This window comes from Amblyomma mixtum, chromosome 2 (genome assembly GCF_055824585.1).
Source record: "Amblyomma mixtum isolate Tamu chromosome 2, ASM5582458v1, whole genome shotgun sequence".
Lineage (NCBI taxonomy): Eukaryota > Metazoa > Arthropoda > Arachnida > Ixodida > Ixodidae > Amblyomma > Amblyomma mixtum.
Genome location: NC_143013.1, coordinates 283,908,230 through 283,926,308, shown reverse-complemented (window position 1 = coordinate 283,926,308; position 18,079 = coordinate 283,908,230). Strand labels below are relative to the sequence as shown.

At 43.8% G+C, this 18,079-nt stretch overlaps 1 protein-coding gene across 4 annotated transcripts in view; it reads left to right on the top strand.

Annotated features, from left to right (window-relative positions):
- Positions 1-17,629, top strand: part of LOC149364293 (syntaxin-like) — a 37,004-nt gene extending 19,375 nt beyond the window's left edge. Inside the window, exons 7-11 of one of the 4 annotated variants that reach the window (XM_089574239.1) lie at positions 4,155-4,228; positions 5,243-5,380; positions 6,102-6,212; positions 14,438-14,567; positions 17,225-17,629. In XM_089574239.1, coding sequence (XP_089430365.1) covers positions 4,155-4,228; positions 5,243-5,380; positions 6,102-6,212; positions 14,438-14,521 — 407 coding nt within the window. In that variant the 3' untranslated portion in view covers positions 14,522-14,567; positions 17,225-17,629. Of the gene's footprint in view, positions 1-4,154; positions 4,229-5,242; positions 5,381-6,101; positions 6,213-7,737; positions 13,810-14,437; positions 14,568-17,206 lie in introns of those variants that run through there. The other 3 variants (XM_089574240.1, XM_089574242.1, XM_089574241.1) reach the window with 3 other exon arrangements.
- The last annotated feature ends 450 nt before the right edge of the window (positions 17,630-18,079 follow it).

Sequence of the window (18,079 nt, the reverse complement as noted above, 5' to 3'; positions counted from 1 at the left end):
CCCCTCGCGACGCCCAATGTTCGATCCAGGAGTAACTGGGTGTTCCCCTCGATAACACCTTCAGCATTTTCGATGTCTCCAGTACCTATGCCGACGAGAACACTTGATCGGGGCGGCACGCTCAATGCTTCATCGAGGACGTTTAAGGCAACGTGATGAGTCGCGCTCGTCGCAACAGGTATGGCTTTTTCCGTGGAAAGCTTGATCGACTTAGATCGAAGGTCGATGATCGCCCGATGTTCGTTCAGGAAGTCCATTCCCAAAATCACGTCTCTCGAGCATTGCTGTAGGATCAGGAACGTTGTCGCATAGGTTCTCCCATTTACAGTAACTCTCGCGGTGCAGCGTCCTGACGGCGTAATCAGGTTGCCACCTGCGGTGCGGATCAGCGGGCCATCCCAGGTTGTTGTCACCTTCCTGAGTCGGACAGCGAGTGGGCCACTCATGACAGAGTAGTCAGCTCCCGTGTCCACCAAGGCAGTAACCGCGTGACCGTCGACCGTAACTTCAAGGTCACTTGTTCGCGTTCTGGTATTGTACGTTGTCTTCGGTGTCCGATCTCGGCTTCGTCGAGTAGTGAGGCTGCGGTGGGCGTACTGCGACGTTACTTCACTGGCCAGCGGTAAAAGCTTCAAGTCTGGCCGCGTCGTCGTCGGTGTCGTCGTCGTCGGTGTCGTCGTCGTCGGTGTCGTCGTCGTCGGCGTCGTCGTCGTCGGCGTTGTCGTCGTCGGCGTTGTCGTCGTCGGTGTTGTCGTCGTCGGTGTTGTCGTCGTAGTTGAGGCATGGTCTTGAGTACTCGTCGATGGAGGATCTTTGTCATTGCGCTTAGAAGCAACCTCACCTCCAGAGGCTGCTTTATTTAGTTTAACCTTCGTGGGCTGGGGGAGCGTCCACGCACGGCGTAACCTCGGCTAGGAGAAACAAAGCGCGGGGACGATGGCGACGGGGAACGTGATAGGCGGCTCGGCGATGAGTATTCTTCCCGACGTAAAAACTCCTCGATTTCGGCTGGTTGCTGGCTGGGTCGGGGTCGTGGAGCGTCGTAAGAGAACCCTCGGATGCCCAGTCTTCTGTATGGGCAGTGCCGGAGGACGTGACCGGCTTCGCCACAGTGGAAGCATAGTGGGCGGCGCTGGTCGGGAGTTCTCCACTCGTCGCATTTCCTCGGCTGCGCGCGTCGCTCGTAGGACGGGCGGGTTGGGGCGAGTGGGCGGCGGTCCAACGCAGCTGGCTGAGGGCGATAGGGGCTTGGGTCCCGTCGTCGAGGTGCAGGACGGCGCACAGCTGCGGCGTAAGTCATGGCTGGGGGCTGCAGAGGCTGCGTGGGTGTCGGCGTCACACCCAAGGCCTGTTGAACCTCGTCCCGGATGACGTCAGTGAGCGATGAAAGTTGCGGCTGCGTTCCCGTTGGCAGCAACCGTCGGAGCTCCTCTCGCACAACTTCACGTATAACCTCCCGCAGGTTATCATTGTTAGCGGTGTCCATGCAGCTTGCTGACAAAAAGCGCTGCTGGCGGTCATACTGGCGGGCTCGGGCGTCGAGAGTTTTCTCCATTGTGGATGCCTCTTCTACGAATTCAGCGACGGTTTTCGGTGGGTTGCGAACGAGGCCGGCAAATAGTTGCTCTTTAACTCCTCGCATAAGCAACTTCACCTTCTCTTCTTCCTTCATGTTCATGTCGGCACGCCGGAAGAGACGCTTCATCTCCTCAGTATACACTGCAACGGTCTCGTTTGGGTGTTGTATGCGAGACTGTAGCAGCTGCTGGGCTCTCTCCTTTCGCACGACGTTTGTGAAGGTCTTCAGAAGCTGTTCCTTGAAGGTTTCCCAGTTGGCAAGGCTGGCTTCCTCATTCTCGAACCAGACTCTTGCTGGTCCCTCCAGGGCGAAGAAGACGTACCTAAATTTCATGGCGTCGTCCCAGTTGTTGAAGACAGCCACACGGTCGAACTGCTCCAGCCATTCCTCGGGGTCGGCGCCAGGCGAAGCGTCGAAGGTTGGTGGCACCCGGGGCTGCTGCAGAATGATTGGAGTGGTCGTCTGGGGCAAGGTCATGATGGACGTTGGTACTTGCTTTCGCTTCCGGGTAGGGTCCGGCAGGGTCCCGAACTCAGGTGCGTCCCCTTGCAGGCGTCGGCTTGCGCGGTGGACTGGACTCAAGTCCTGCGGTAGATGACTCAAAGGGCTGGCGTCTCGACTTGTAGGGGGTGTCCGGAACATGGGAGGCTACCCCGCACCTCCACCAGATGTCACGTTTTAGTGACGGCAGTCCAGTGGTCAGGAAGACACCAACTAGTCTTGGAAACGAAGCTCTTTATTTGGGCTGACTTGCGCCCGCAAAAGAACAGAATCACTCGGCGGCGGCGTAAGCAACAAACTTGCTCGTCGGTCGTCGAACTACGAATGTCCGCCGCTCGCGGCATCGCTCAATTTAAAGGCGGCAAGGAAACTTCCAGATAACAGGACAAGACCATCTACAGTAATCTAGAAAAACCTAGATGCAGCCCTTCATGGCTGCGATCAATCGAGATTAGTCTGGTCGCTTCCCGCGCCACGAACAAAAGTGGTAACAACCCTTTCCTGCAGCCTTGAGCGTGAACGAACAAACACTACAATGATACGTGGCAATACGACAGAGGAGGGCACGAGCATGACTAAATCGCCGAAAGAGCTCGCTAACTTTCGTGCGTGATTGTGGGTTCCCTGCTGCATGTAGAAGGGTATTATTTGGACCAGGTGTCCATGATAACACAATTAAGTGATTGAGCGAGCTGATTTGCTCTCCTCGGGAGGTGTTTCAGAGTTACTTTAATTCATCAGTCACGTGCAGTGATTGCAACAGAGTTGGGTAACCCAGTAAAAAAAAAAACCATTGGAACCAATTGGACATTCCCATTGGTTCCAGTTGGATTTCTCAATTGGAACCAATTGGTTCCAGTTGTGTTTTTAGCCACCCGACCAATGGGACCCAACTGGACTAGCCAATTGGACCCATTAGGCCATGCAGTTATTTCACCCAGAAAATATTCACAAAATATGGTACTTTCATTGAGAGAGGTAGCTAAATGTTTGTGAATAATATGCTCTAGAATCTTGGATAAATATTTCTACAACAATTTTCTACGGAATTGAAATTAACATGTTTTTTTTGGAAATCAAAGCCAACAGACACACATATATCAAACACAAGCAACACTGCACATTCAGGCACTAGTAGCATATATTAGCTCAATATGTACATCCAGAGAACATACTTCTGCTCCAACTTATATAACCAATTTATGAGGCTCTCATGCTGCATGGGGCCAGTTATGCTTGCCCACTACGTGATGAATACAATTTAGTAGGTTAAGCTGCTGATAGCTCTTATTATAAGAACCATATTAGTTCTACCTTGTTTGTAAAATATGCAAACATTCATTGAATAAATTGGTTGCAGTTGGGGGGACCAATTGGGTGCAATGGGTAAGACCAATTGGGCTCACCAATTGGAAACCCAAGTCCATTTGGACCATTCAATTGGGACACCATTCCAATTGGTATCAGTTGGAAACTGAACTCGTCCAACTGGAACCATTTGGAACCAGTTGGAAATGCAATTGGTTCCGATGGTTTTTTTGACTGGAAAGGTATGTGTAATAGTTATATAATTCTGCACGTCAGCTTTATGCTGTTTGCTTTTCTCTTATATGATAAGCTTTGATGTGCATAACTATTGAGTTAGGTAAGATCTGTAATTAAGTTTTGTAGTGACCGCAGCGGTGGCCTAGTGGTTTGAGCATCCACCTCGCATGCGGGAGGTGCAGGGTTCAATCCCCAGTGCCGCCGGGTACCCACCAGTGATACAGCGAGTACAAGCCTTCCCTGGCTTGGTGCTCGGCTGAATCAGGGTGAAGTGCTTGGAAAATGGGTCCTTGACCCCCCACCTTGAGTAATCCAAAATACCTTGTGCCATGGCTCTCTTTGGCCGCAGATGCACTTGCGCCATACTATCATCATCAGGTTGTGTAGTAACCTCTTGCTTTTTTTATTGCTTCATTGTGCTCTGATTAAGTGTTATCATTCAGTGCTGCATTTGTTCTGCCAGTTTATTGGCTTCATGCATCATATTTGTATAGATGAGCAGAATCGAAAAAGCTCTCTCATTTTTCAGCGGGTAAGGTGACAACAGATGAGGAAATTGAGGAGATGTTGGAGAGCGGGAACCCGGCCATCTTCACTCAGGGCGTGAGTCCTTGCTTCTTCATTATCGTGCATGCTTGTCTTAATGGTTGTTTTATTTCCAAACAAGTTGCCTTTCACATGGGCAGCATTATAAAGACTAGTGAGAAGGATTGCACTTCACTGAGAAACAGATAGTTGCCCCACACGTTGGGTACGACTTCCAATACGCAAGATGTGGTTGGAGCTGTCTCGTTGAAGCAGTGGTGGCGTGACGTGTGACAAGCTATGCATCCAGCAACCAGTCAAAAGTGTACAACCTTCTGTATTGTGTATAACGGCGCATTCAGTTGCTATGAAATGCTAACCATACTAGTGTTGCTGCCTACCCATTACAATTCATACTGATCACGACCATATGTAGTCTCATCTACCCTGAAGTTCTCCTTTTTTTTTTTTCTATTCTTTGTTTCAAGTTTACGAAACTGTTAGCATTTGCTAGCTGCTGTGTGGGATTAGGTTGGAGTTGCAGAATATCTTAGTATTGACAAGAATAGGTTTGTAGACAAAGCAGTACTTGTCAGTCTTGCAATCATTGTTTTGTTTCTAGTTTCTGGCTTCTAGTATCTACTCTGCCTGAAATGTACTTTGTTTTGTGCATGCTGTGTATACAGATGATCCGCTTTTCCTACGTGTCAAGTGAAGGTTGTTGGTTCGGTTCTCATGGGGGGCTTCATATTTTCTTCAGCTTCATCAAATAATTTTCCATCTAAATGATTTCTCGGTTATTTTCCTTCAAGAAGCAACAAAAAGTTAATACTCTGTCATGGATTTTCTTGGTTTCAGAGACCATCAAATTCTTTTGTACTTGCAGATAATGATATACTAATATGAAGACTCAGTGCTCTGCCCTGTTCATCTTTATTGCTCCCTCTCTGAGAACTCTTAGCTGCCATAGTGCTAGTCTGCTAGTGTAGGAGGAAGCAAAAATTATCTCTCTGCTGGCCCAGTAGATCATTTTCCTTTTTATTGGCATGGAAGAGACAAAACTGTGCCAATGCTTGATGCTGTTGTGTGCAGATTGTGATGGAGACGCAAAAGGCCAGGCAGACGCTGGCTGAAATCGAGGCCCGCCACCATGATATCATCAAGCTGGAGAAGAGCATCCGGGAGCTTCATGACATGTTCATGGACATGGCCATGTTGGTTGAGAGTCAGGTGAGCCAAGTCTTCCATCTTGAAGAGGAACTAGGCAACTCTTCTATTGGGCGTTTAAGAGGCTAGGTAAAAGGGGAGGTTGGCGGCACAAAAACAGTGAAATTGGTGGTTATGTGATCTTTCGCATACAAGAGCAGCATTTTGTCCTCTGTAATAGCTGGTGTGGAGGTACTCTAGCTACTAAAGGCGAGTCATTTTGTATATTGGGAGTTGGCAGGGACTTCAATGTGAAGCCACCTTTCTCTGGTTTCTTTAATTTAAAACATGATATTGTTTAGCTGATGTCCGGACCAGTAATCAGTGTTGACTACCGGGAACAGGTGCAGCCTTCTTGTGCTGTTTCTTGCTTTTAACATCTTTCAGCTACTTTAATTTCTCAGGTCACAGGGAGTGTGTGTTATGCTTATCGCTGTTAGTGATTATTCACTGTAATCCAAAATGGAACTCTGAGCTGGTTGGTGGTGTGCTTGCTTCGTGTGACCCTGCAGAAAGCTGAAGGGTGAACATTCAACCAACAGCGACAACAGTTTTGCATATTTATTTCTGTGTTTGACGTTTGTCGTTCCGTGCTCCCACATCGTGTAATCACTGTAGTCATTATCCTTAACGTGTGGCAAAATAACAATGTTACATATCCTTTCCCATATGCCTGTATCTGTGGTGGCTGAGTTTTGCTCACAAGGAGTGGCGGGTGTGATGTCGTAATTTTAATTTTTTTAAGGGTGAAATGGTGGATCGCATTGAGTACCATGTCAAGAACGCTGCAGCCTACGTTGACACTGCCACTCAGGAGACACGGCGAGCCGTTCGTTATCAGAGCAAAGCACGCAAGGTGAGTGGAAAACATCCTTGTGGTGGGCTGCAGGCTGCTTCTTTGACCAATTAGTACATGTGTTTACGTGTGTACATGTGGGGTACATGTGTACCTCATTTATGAGACTTGGGGGAGCTGCATAAGAACTTTGTGCCATTTGGGAGTTGGATGACCGGCAAAGTAGTATTTATGGCTCGAACTCTATTAGCCTGGCATAACATAGATCTCCTGAATGCTCTGATTATAACAAATTTAAGGGACTGGAAAAAATAGTCTGGTCATTGTTAAAAATATCTTAGGTGACGTCAAGAAACATCCCCAGGGTTGCTTACAGCTGCAATTTCGTTCTTTCGCTTTCACGTATGAGTGTCTGGAACTTCTTCTTACCTGATTCTAGCTGTTAATAATCAGCATGTTACTTATGCACTAGAGTATGAACAAGACATGCTTGCGGAATTTGGAGGATGCACAGCTTTCTTTTCCTTCCTACACTTGGCCATGAATGCTATGGCTACACTGATCTGGTGACGTCAAGAAACATCCCCAGAGTTGCTTACAGCTGCAATTTCGTTCTTTCGCTTTCACGTATGAGTGTCTGGAACTTCTTCTTACCTGATTCTAGCTGTTAATAATCAGCATGTTACTTATGCACTAGAGTATGAACAAGACATGCTTGCGGAATTTGGAGGATGCACAGCTTTCTTTTCCTTCCTACACTTGGCCATGAATGCTATGGCTACACTGATCACTCCTCTTGTACCATGATATGTGACGAGGTCGCAGTTTCTGCATGGGATCATCACTGTCTTCATCAGCCAAGTTTCATACACTGCATGGTGACGGTTTCTCCAATTGATCCCCGATTAGCCCCGTCTTGCACAAACTACACCCTCTGCTATTCTCAGCAGGTTTTCGTAGCCTTGTCTTCTCACCCAGTTCTGCGCTGCCCCTACCTACGTACCCTTCCTTTCCTGGAGTGTCCGCTCCGTCACCCTAACAGGCCACTGGTCATTTGTTCTCCGCATTCCATGTCCCACCCAGGTCTGTTTCCTCTCCTCTTGGTTTCTGTTAGGACTTGCACGGCCTCTTCTAACAGCATTTGCTTTTGCTTGATGCCACCTTGCGGTTTCCCCTAGTAGCACTGTGTGAGGCAGGGTGCTCACAATCTTTGGTCATGTTATCTGACCTTTATAATGCTTTATTTCAATGTTTAATTTGCCAAGGCGGAATGTGTTGCAATTTTGGGATGTCCTCATTGGAGTTCTCCTGCCAGGTGATGTTCGGTCTTACATCCATCCCCCCCCCCCCCCCCCCCCCTCCCAATTTTCCTTTTGGTTTTTGTTTTGCATTCCGTATTGCTGTTTAATGTTAACCTTTTTTTGTAATGAGTATGACACCTTCCTGTTTCCTGCCCCGTGACCCATTCATTGATTTTAGTCGGACTTTGGTTCTCTTCTGTTCTCGTTATATTTATTTGCTTGTTTCCTTGGAGTCATGTATGTTTGGTTCATGTTTTCAGTTCCCTTTTTTATTTTTTTTCCAGAAAAAGATAATTATTTTAGTCCTGATTGTGGTCATCGTCGTCATCCTGGCCATTATTATCTTCCTCTCGGTGCGGAGGTGAAAGAACCGAAAGAAAGAACGAACTTTGCCTAATGGATTGTTGGCAAGTTCCACCAGAACGCGTGCTTTAATAACTGCGTGATGTGGCGCAAGGCCTCGGCTTGGGGGCTACAAAGCAGCAAATATGCTGCATGTCTCGCGAGGAAGTTTTAGCCAGTTCTCTCTGTTTTTTTCATAAATAGCCCACATGGTGGATTTTGTTTTTAGCCTATGATACCTGCTGCAGTAGATTGCAGCATGACGTGAGATACCCCTGCTTTAAAAAAGCAGTAACAGAAACAAGAACGACTTCTTTCCCTCACGCCTTTTTTTTTTTGCACTGTAATATTTTGGTTGGCATATCTGTAGTGTTGTATATGTAACACACCATTTATTTTTTTTATGTTCCTTTGGAATAAGTCGTTTCTTATCAGTTAGATCATACTTGTCTGTTAAATTATCATTTCACTCACTTCCTCTCACTTTATTCTCGAGAGAGTGGTTGCTCTCTTACTGTCTGCAGAAGGTTAGCAAACACTCACTCATATGCTTTCACACTAAAAGCATGAAGGCAGAGTGGAAAAAAGATAGTACTAGGCTTTTATCGCATTTTTGCTGAATTGGCCTCGCAGATTCCAGTACGTAGTGCAGTTTTAGATGTCATTTGGGGACCACTGCTGTATGGTTTCGAGATTTCCGCGCTTTTGTATTGAATTTTTTTTTAGAGGAAAGTTGCAGTGTAGCTAAGCCTAATGTGCCATCTTTCTATGAAGCATCAGTGAGAAGCATGTTAGGTATTGAAAGATGGCAAAATGACAAAATTCTGGCTTTGCCATATTTTCCGGTGTATAACGTGACATTTTTTTTCCAAAAGTTTGGGACTGTGTTTCATAGAATGGTGTATAGGCCTGTGGATTAAAAAAAAATAATAATAAAGTTTATTTAAGGGCATACAGTTATGTATGTAACATGTGATGTGTGGCAGCTTTTACAGAAGCAAAGGTGCCATTGAGGAAACGAGTCACTGCAGCATAGAACCGGCCATTATTTATGTTGTTGAGACAGTAACCAGTGGCCACTGCTTGACGAAGCTCCACCTTCCAGCTAAGTTCGCAAACAAAGGTGCACTAGCTCATAAGGACTCAGCACAAAACTGAATATATATCTAAAAGGAAGACATTGCCTAAGGACGCCATCCTCACCGGTAGTCATTTTTGAGGTTATTGTCAGTGGCTAGACGAAACTTTTCATGGGTACCAAGTACTCCTTTAACCCAAGAAAGTGTGTTCTGATGATTGATAATATGAAGGCTGGCATTACTGATCTCGTCAAAGACAAGATCAGAATACTTCATCCCGAGTCACTGATTTTAGTTAACTCTGTGAAAACACTGAAACATTATATTAAGCCTCCATCTTTAAAGCCACTTTCTGTCAGGGCCAAGTTCATGGATTTATGATGGCATGTGTAGCTTTGCAGCAACAGGTCGGGCAAAGCATGCTTCACTTGTCGTGGCTGCCAGTTGGGCTCACGAGGCATTGAACTCGTTTTATATTAAGCACAGCCTGTCGAGCCTGGCTTTGTTACATGGAGGAAGCTTATTCATGCTGGTGCATTGACTAAGAGTGCAGTGATTATAGGATTTGCAAGGTGTACTGGCAGCCAAGAATTCTCAAGTTTTAGCGAGGCATGCATAAGGAGAAGAGCTCCATTGGTTTCCCTCATAGGGCAGGTGAACTTTGGTTGTGTAGATGCTGGTTTTGTTTGTCTTTTTTTATTGTTGCAATTTCTACACTCTAGAATCGCTAACATTGAGGGATGCGGCAGGTATGAACTGTCACAGGAATAAATAAGCACACTTGCGAACATAGTCGTCATACGGTGACCATACAAAGAGTTGCATCTAATGTAACTTATGCCAGTGGGCAGGGCCCTTTTTTTTTGTACGTTATTTTTCTATGGTTATCATAAGGAATCTGACTTATGCACTAATTGTTATAAAGCTAGTGCAGTACTATAGGGAAGAAGGAGAGAAAGGGAGGGAAAGAGATAGGCACTCCTTAGATATGCTGGACGTGTTTGTGTGGCTGTGCTATTGACATGCTATTCTGAATAAGAAATTGTGAAGGATGACCAGGAAATGTACCATCTATGGCACCTTATTGAACAACTTATAGTATATCGGAAAATATGGCATCTTTTATTTACAAAGCACTTAGCGGATGTTTGGTTGTAAGTTGAACATGTTTTGTGCTTGCACGTGCACTGACTGCTAAATATTGAGTGTCTTGGTTTTTCACGGTTCACATGACGAAGACCAAAGATCGAAGCTATGCATTTTGTACTCCTCTAAACGTAGTTGATGCGTTATACTGAATATGTGTCTTTTAGCATTGAAAGTACTAGTCAGTTACATCGAATTATTGCCCGAGACTTTTATGGGCTATCAGGAATTGAGAAAATGCTGTTTCTACATAACTGTTTTAATGTTGGAAGACTTTTTCCTTCTGCGTGTCCTTGTTTTTGTGTTCTTACAGGCTTAAAACAGTGCTAGCATGCTACTGACTGAAGGCAGCAGCATAGTTATGACCACATGTGGATGTCGATATGTCTTTAGTTTGCTGTTTTATAGTCGTATGTCTGAATCTCCCAAGCATTTTGTTATCATTTACAGGGTATTGAAACTGCAGTCATTGCTTAGCTGATGCAGAAGTGCATTAATTTTAAAATGGTGCTTTCTTTCTTCTTTCTTTTTTTTTAGTTTGACTTGGCCAGAGCTTTCCTGTGATGATAGAGCATGCGTAGTCATGAATTCTAGTCTGTTCTCCCTTTTTGTTCCCCTCCCTTCTTGGAACTCGAGGTGGGCATACCTATTTTACAAATTTATGTTCATATTCATGGCTTTTCTCAAAGAAAATATATGGCAATATTTGCTTGTTAGCACAACGAAGGTATATCTAGTATATTGACGACACTTGCGGTTACCATATTGATACAGGCATAAGCTGATCCCTTTCTCCCCTTCACACCCTCGCATGTCTACTTTCCAAAGTGAGAATAACGGGATCTGCCTGACTGCCACTCAGATTATACACATGGTGGCAAGATTTACTGTTTTGAGGCCATAGATCTGATGGGGCTGGGAAGGTGGTCAACTTAAGCTTTTGTGAATATGGTGACCCGTAGGGACCAAGTGACCAAAGTTGTTAAGGCTTTTCTGTTCTTTTTTGTTCTGTCTGTTTACTCACTTGAGTTTACCGGCATTATTTTTATGTTCTGTGACATTTTGTTCCTTTAAAGTGTAGTGAATTTGTGTATTGGAGTGTAAGGCTGAGTGTACATTGTGTATGATGTGTCGCCTACATCACTTTTTTTATCCAGTGAGACCTTTGCCAATACTAGCAATAACTCTGGTGCTGATTACTGCGTATTTTGGCTCAAGAGTTTTAGTAATGAACCAGGATATTGGCATAGACACCTTGTATATGTGAATTAAGGAAAGCTGCATGGTGAGAAAGTGGCAGCGTAACCTCATTGTGGTTGTGCACTAGTGTAATAAATAGGTACTTTGCATGCCTGGTAGCATGGTGACAAGTCTAGCATGAAGTTGTAGGCATTTAATGCTTCCTAAGCTTTACACAAAAATACAAAAAGAGCTGGGGGGAGTATCAATTACGCAAGTGGAATGGGCTGACCTGAATAGTTTAGCGCCGTGAAAACAGAAGCTGCTGTTGTTGCATTGTTCAGGAGCTTTCGGTCTTCCTTTTCACTCTCCCACTGAAGTTTGGTGCTGCAAATTGTGACAGTGCATTGTGTGCCAGGAAAGGAAGTGGTGAGCTAGAGCAGCTAAGCCTGCACACTCCACATCTGCACTTTTAAGGCTGTCGTTGCTAGTTTCACGTCGCCTTCCATGTGGTACTGTTGTTAGGGTGTCGGTGAGCTGCCTGACAGCAAGAGGTGATTTGTAGGACTCGGATAGGCACCTGTAAGACAAGAGGTGTGGTGAGAGAAGACAGTGTGTTAAACCTCGTCACTTTGCTTGCTAGTGGCTCCAGAAATGGAGTCCACAAGCAGGGAGCTGAGGATTATTTGCCTGTCTCACCATTGGGAAACAAATTATGGCGAGTTGGTTTCAAAAAGGCGCTGCACCAGCGCCTGTCCTCGTGCATCTTTCCTTTCGTCCCTGTTGAAAGCCGCGCTGTTCCTGTTTTGAAAAATCGTTACGGAAATGTGTTTATAAGCAAACAGGATTCTAGGGAAACAGGACCGTAAAAAAACAGGCCGACCCAATTTCCTTTCATGCAGAGAGTAGTCTTTGACTTGCGAAAAACGAGAGAGGCCTTCTAATATGAAAAGAGCTTTAGAAAAATGAAGGCAACAGTGCATAAAGCAGCAGATTTATGGGGGAGTGAGAGTGGGAGTGGTTGTCCCCTCCTGAACTGAGAAATTTGTCGTGGGAGTGTTGTATTAAGTTTTTTTTTTTTTTTTTCAGTAAAGAAGGTTAAAAGTGCATGTATGCCTCCCCCCCCCCCTCACCACACACACACACACACACACACACACACGCCGTGTAGTCGTGCAGTAGCCTGCATTGCGTCCGTTATCATGACCCTTCAGGGCAACTTTGAAATAAAAGCTGCATGTATTGCTGAGTTCAGTTGTTTTCATATGCTTTTAGAAGGATAAAGCCCAAGGGCTCAGGGGTTTAATATGTGCTCCTACATAAAAGCACAATGAATGTTGAAACAGGTTGTTTACAACTGTTTAATGCAAATGTTCCATGTTTGACTGGAGCAATAGTGCCTGTATTGTGATTAAGTAATATGCTCATGATAGTGCATGGAGCAGCACCCATTTTTTTTTTACTTTTGTGCTCATTGCACATGCATATGTACACACTGATGCTGAAGTAGCGTTCCACTGATATTCTCTTCCTTTTGTGCCATAGTTATTTGTTTCAGGGATCCTGGGTGTTCTTTTATACATTTTTATGTATTCCAACGAAACATTCTCGGTAAACAACACTTTACTAGAGTTGATCTTTAGGTCTTGTCTAGTTTTGGGCCGCATTCAAAGCAGAAGCATAACCTTGCTTGCGTACATGCAGTGTGTTTTGGTCTATTGAGCACGCTGTGTACCAGTCGGGAGAACGCATGTTTATTTTGTTGTGGGTTAGTGAACTGCTGTATGTGCCGTGTTTCCAGTGTGTTATGTATGTCAGACAAAGAGTTTTGCCTTGGTTATTTACGTGATGAAACTGGGGAATTTGCAGAGTAAAAAATTATGCCAAAGTGGACCAGCAATCTCTTTAGTAAGCATGGATGCGTTTTTTCATGGGATCGCTGTTGGCCTGTATGGTTAGGAGAATGTGCTCAAGCACATAACCCGAAATTGGATTCTGATTTATCACTTGGAAAGGCACCTTTCAGTCCCTGTATTCAGGGGAATCTTCTAAGGCGGTGTAATTCTCTAAATTGGGAATATTTATGGTTAATATCCAGCTAGTCGTAGCCCTGTAGTAGAGAGAGTTTTTGGATTATCAACTGCCATTGCCTAGATGTGGTCCCAAATTTGATATACGGGCCACCATAGAGTTGCTTTTGAAAAGGCTGCATGACTTTTCTTGTGGCTGCATAGGTGTATTCAAGATTTCGGTTGTGAATAGATTTTAATTTCAATTATCCTCTTATTAAGGCATGCTTTCATTTAGCATATCTAACAAGTTGCTGACAAATGGTGTACACGGTAACTGCACAGCGGTATATCTGATGCATTAAAATTTGTCAGTGATTATAGTGATAAAACTAGTGATTATAACAAATTGGTGTAGTGATGATGTTGCATGTAGCATTATGCTGCATAGATGAGTGAGTTGTTGTGCACTAGCCTTGTTATGTATGGTGGCTGCAAACGAAAGAATATTTATGTTGTGAAGTTGTTATAGTTAGTTTTGTTCACGCAGTTTCACATTGTGGCATTGTGTGGTCCAATAAATGTTGCATTAGGTGAAAGATTTTGTTGCAGCTTTTCTTTTGTAGCATATACGCTTGGCCGCATGTATTTGACCATATCTTGCCATTATCAAACGTAAGTTCTTTGTGTTTTCTTTTGCTTTTCTCAATAATTTATGTTTGTTAATTCACTTATCAAATGAAATCTGTTTTGCTGTTGCTGCTTCTTTTTAAGCTTTTTTGAGTTACAACTCATTTATGTTTGCTTTTTCTGTTCCCTTTGTTAAGCTGCACAGCTAACATGGAACAACCTACTATTTGCATGGTAAAAAAAAACTTCGAACAGAATAATCTGAAGCTGGTGTTTGCTTGGAAGGAGTCGCATGTTTTGTGCATGTCGAGAAACATTGCGCAGGAAGCTGCTGCTTTTTTCTTGAGAGGCAAAAAAAAAAGCGAATTTCTATTGCTTCAGAATTGGTTTTCTTCATGAAGGTAAACTTACATGCAAACAAGAAAAATATTCTTTCAGGAACAGCATTGCACAGTGCCGTGGTAGCATAAAGGATAAATTAAAATACATTGAGTTCGCGTAATAATAAGTAGTGATGTAGAATATGTCAGTTCAAAGGCACTAGCCGATGTTGGTTTTCTGGTTGGACGCATCGGTAACTCCACTATTTTTTCTTGCAGAAAAGGGTGCTCATATTGATCTGTGTTGCCATTTCTGCTGTCCTTCTGGTCATCATCATTGGCAGCTGGGTTGGATTGTCTTAGCTGTGTGAATCGCAAATGCAAGAGAAAGCTGTTGAGTAGGGACAAGGTGGGTCACCGTATTTTAAATGCTTCCTTTTTCAGAGGTACCGTTTCTTAGAAGAGTCAATTTAAATGGAGTTTTTAATTTTCATGTTACATTCTGGAACACATGGAGTGTATCTGAGACAGAAGGGTTTTGTTTGTAACTGCTATCTAAGATGGAAGAGTTCTGTTTGTAACTGCTAACTGGATAGAAATCATTTAAATGACAATCGTATGCTTTGTCATCTTCCTGCTAACATTAAGAAGGATACGAAAGAAAATGGATACGTTTTGTGAGGTCGAGGTTTTTGCAGTAGTTGCTTTAGCTGCATGGCTAAAATTAACTTTTGTGTGTCAGAAACACAGGTAGGCAGGCCTCAAGGCAGGGAAAAGTTTCCTGTTGTTGATTTCACTGATTCAGATTCAAATAATATAATTCAAAGAGTTCATTGAATGTGGAGTTGTAGATGGACAGCATGTATTCACACTTTTCAGACCGGCTTTGTTAAAGGACTATAGACACCAAATTTTTGCTTTTGTGTTTTCTTTTTCCAAACGATGCATTGGACATTGGTATACATGGACCACACAGTGGTATTCACCTACGACCACTATAAATAATTTATAATTACATTTCTTCTTTCTTAGCCACAGCGGTGGCTCAGTGGTTATGGTGCTCGGCTGCTAACACAAAGACATGGGTGTGATCTTGTTCGCGGTGGTCAAATTTCGGTGGTGGCGAAATTCTAGAGGCCCGTGTACTGTGCGATGTCAGTGCACGTTAAAGAACCCCAGGTGGTCGAAATTTTCGGAGCCCTTCACTACGGCGTCTCTCATAGCCTGAGTTGCTTTGGGACATTAAACCCCATAGACCAAACTAAACCGAATTTCTTTTTGTCGCTGTTTTGGTAGATGGCTGTAACATGTAGTCGGACTCTAGGTCGCGTGAGGCACAAAAAACTGCAATATAACTGCTGTTACATCATTCGTAATTGTAGCTCTTGAAGCAGGCTGGTTTAAGAGCTGCAGTGAGTTGAAAGTACATACCGGCGTTTATACTGCAGTTTTTTTGTTTCTCACATGACCTAAAGTTCAACTGCATGTCACAGCCATCGTTCGGTTGATAAAACTGAAACCAAAACAGCATGAGAGAAGAAATTCAATTATAATATATTTAGCGGCTGCAGGTGAATATCACGTGGTTATCCATGTTTTCTGATGTTGAACGCATTATTTTAAAGAAGAAAACATGCAATAAAATTAGGTTCCTATAGTCCTTTAAGAAGAAAACATGCAATAAAATTAGGTTCCTATAGTCCTTTAAGAGCCGCCGCTATGGCTCAGTGGTTATGGCGGTCGGCAGTTGTCCCAAAAGATGAGGGTTCAATTCCGGTCGGCGCGGCGGTCGCATTTCGGTAGAGACGAAATGATCGAGGCCTGTGTACTGCGTGATGTCAGTACACTTTAAAGAACCCCAGGTGGTCAAAATTTCCGGAGCCCTTCACGACGGCGTCTATAATAGCCCGAGTTTCTTTGGGACGTTAAACCGCCGTAAACCATAAACCAAACCTGTCCTTTAAACATTGAAGAGCTGCACTAAAAATATTTTTTTTTGGCTGTGTTTTTATTGCTGCTTCTTTGATGTTCAAAATAATTTACTTCTACCCAAATGTTTAGAAGTACTTAAGAGCCCGTAAAGAGCAGATGCTTTAAGGGACAACTGGCTTAAGGGGACACATAGGTTGAAAAGATGGCGATTTTTGTCAAAAAATACCATTTTTGGCTTTTGCCTGATTCATGTGCAAGCCTTTTTCTCTCATGTCCAATAATTCCAGTGCTGAATATAGACGTGAATTACTAAAACCTGCGATTGAAACACGCCAGGTGACCGAAAAACGAGCACAATTGAGCTACTGTCACTACCACAACACATTTAAATAGCAGCGTTAATTGCCATTGCAATGCTGCATGCTGGTGCTAGAAGTCTTTTTTCAAATGTATCGTCCGGCAGTTTCCTAGCTCAAAAAAAAAAAATTCTAAACTCGTTTTTTATGTCCCCAAAAGCTGCATTGCCACAGTCTCTTTAAATCACTTATGACGCATTTTTCTTCATTTTTCATTTTTATGCAACTTCACGGCAAGTCATTGCGAACCCAGTACAGCAAGTAGTTCCTTTATGCAAATGGGGCGGTCTCTGTTTTTCTTTCAGTGATTTGAAATTTTCACTTCATTGTGTGAATAAATGCAAAATGTCCGTGTACTGTGCGATGTCAGTGCACATTAAAAAAATCTCAGGTGGTCAAAATTAATCCGATGCCTTCTACCACAGCATCTTACATAGCTCGTGTGCAGGTTCGGAATGCCAAAACACCACATACCATATCGCATCATAAGAAGACAAAAGTCCAGCGCAGCATATGAGAGTGATCATTTATGTAGTTTGACTTCAGGCTAATTTTTGTTTCACCTCAAAACAATCATCGTTAATTTTGAAAAGTGCACTTTTTTCTGTTCTCATATATCTGGCCTGGTTGTAGAAATGCTGTGCTTTCTACGTGAAAGACTGTTCTGTCAATACTCCAAAGTTCCTAGAACTCTCGTGCTCTAGGTAGAACATACTTTGAATTTTTGTTTATTTTATCAACAACTGTCGTTTCATTGCAGCCTCGTAAACTTTTTCAGATGCCAAGTGTAGATGCTGCACCTTCTCAAAGTGGAGCCGCAAGTGTTTGTTCTCTGGCAAGCGATGTCGTCACGTGATCAATGGAAGGTTTCACGGCCAAGTGCACCTTGATGTTCTCTGCATAGTTCCTCTCACTGGGAATACGGCTTGGACCTAAGGAGAGGACAGACCAAGCATTGTTGAGTCGCCAAGTACCACTGTTGTCCTTCTTTTAGACCCTTGAATGTCGCACACGTCAGTCGCTCCTAGAGGGAGACTGGAGAGAGAGCTTACATATGCTAAGTGTGTATATATTATACATATGATTATATATATGTTACAAGGACTTATGTATACACAGATATACATGTTTGTACTGTATAGTTGTAGTTGGAAAATAATAAAAGAGTTTTGCATAATGAGCATTAAGTTGTGTTTTTTCTGTTGGTAGTCATTATACAAAGTGGCATAATCTAACGAGAAGTGTGTGATGGGGCATGTAGTTTTTATTACAAAGCTGTGAGGACTGGTATGCTAGCAGTGCTTTATCTAAACTGTAGCAGGGGAACCATCTATTTCCATTTTGTTCTTGCTAATTCCGACCTTAGTATGCGCGGACTGTGTTGTTTTCAGTTTCGGGCGAGTTCCTTGTTCCAGGAAGCCATCCCAAGAGAAGCAAGCCGGTGTTAACGAGTTGCAGAGAAATGTAGAGGAGGATCAGATGGGAAGACTTTGGGTGGAAACGAAGCTCCGGAACCCTACTCTTTGCGCAAGGAAGGCAACTTCCTGCTTGGAGTAGCATCTAGTCCTCGGGTAAATTATCCAGTTAAGCAACTTTGCTTGTTCGAAAGGCTGTGCACCTCGATGCCAAATCT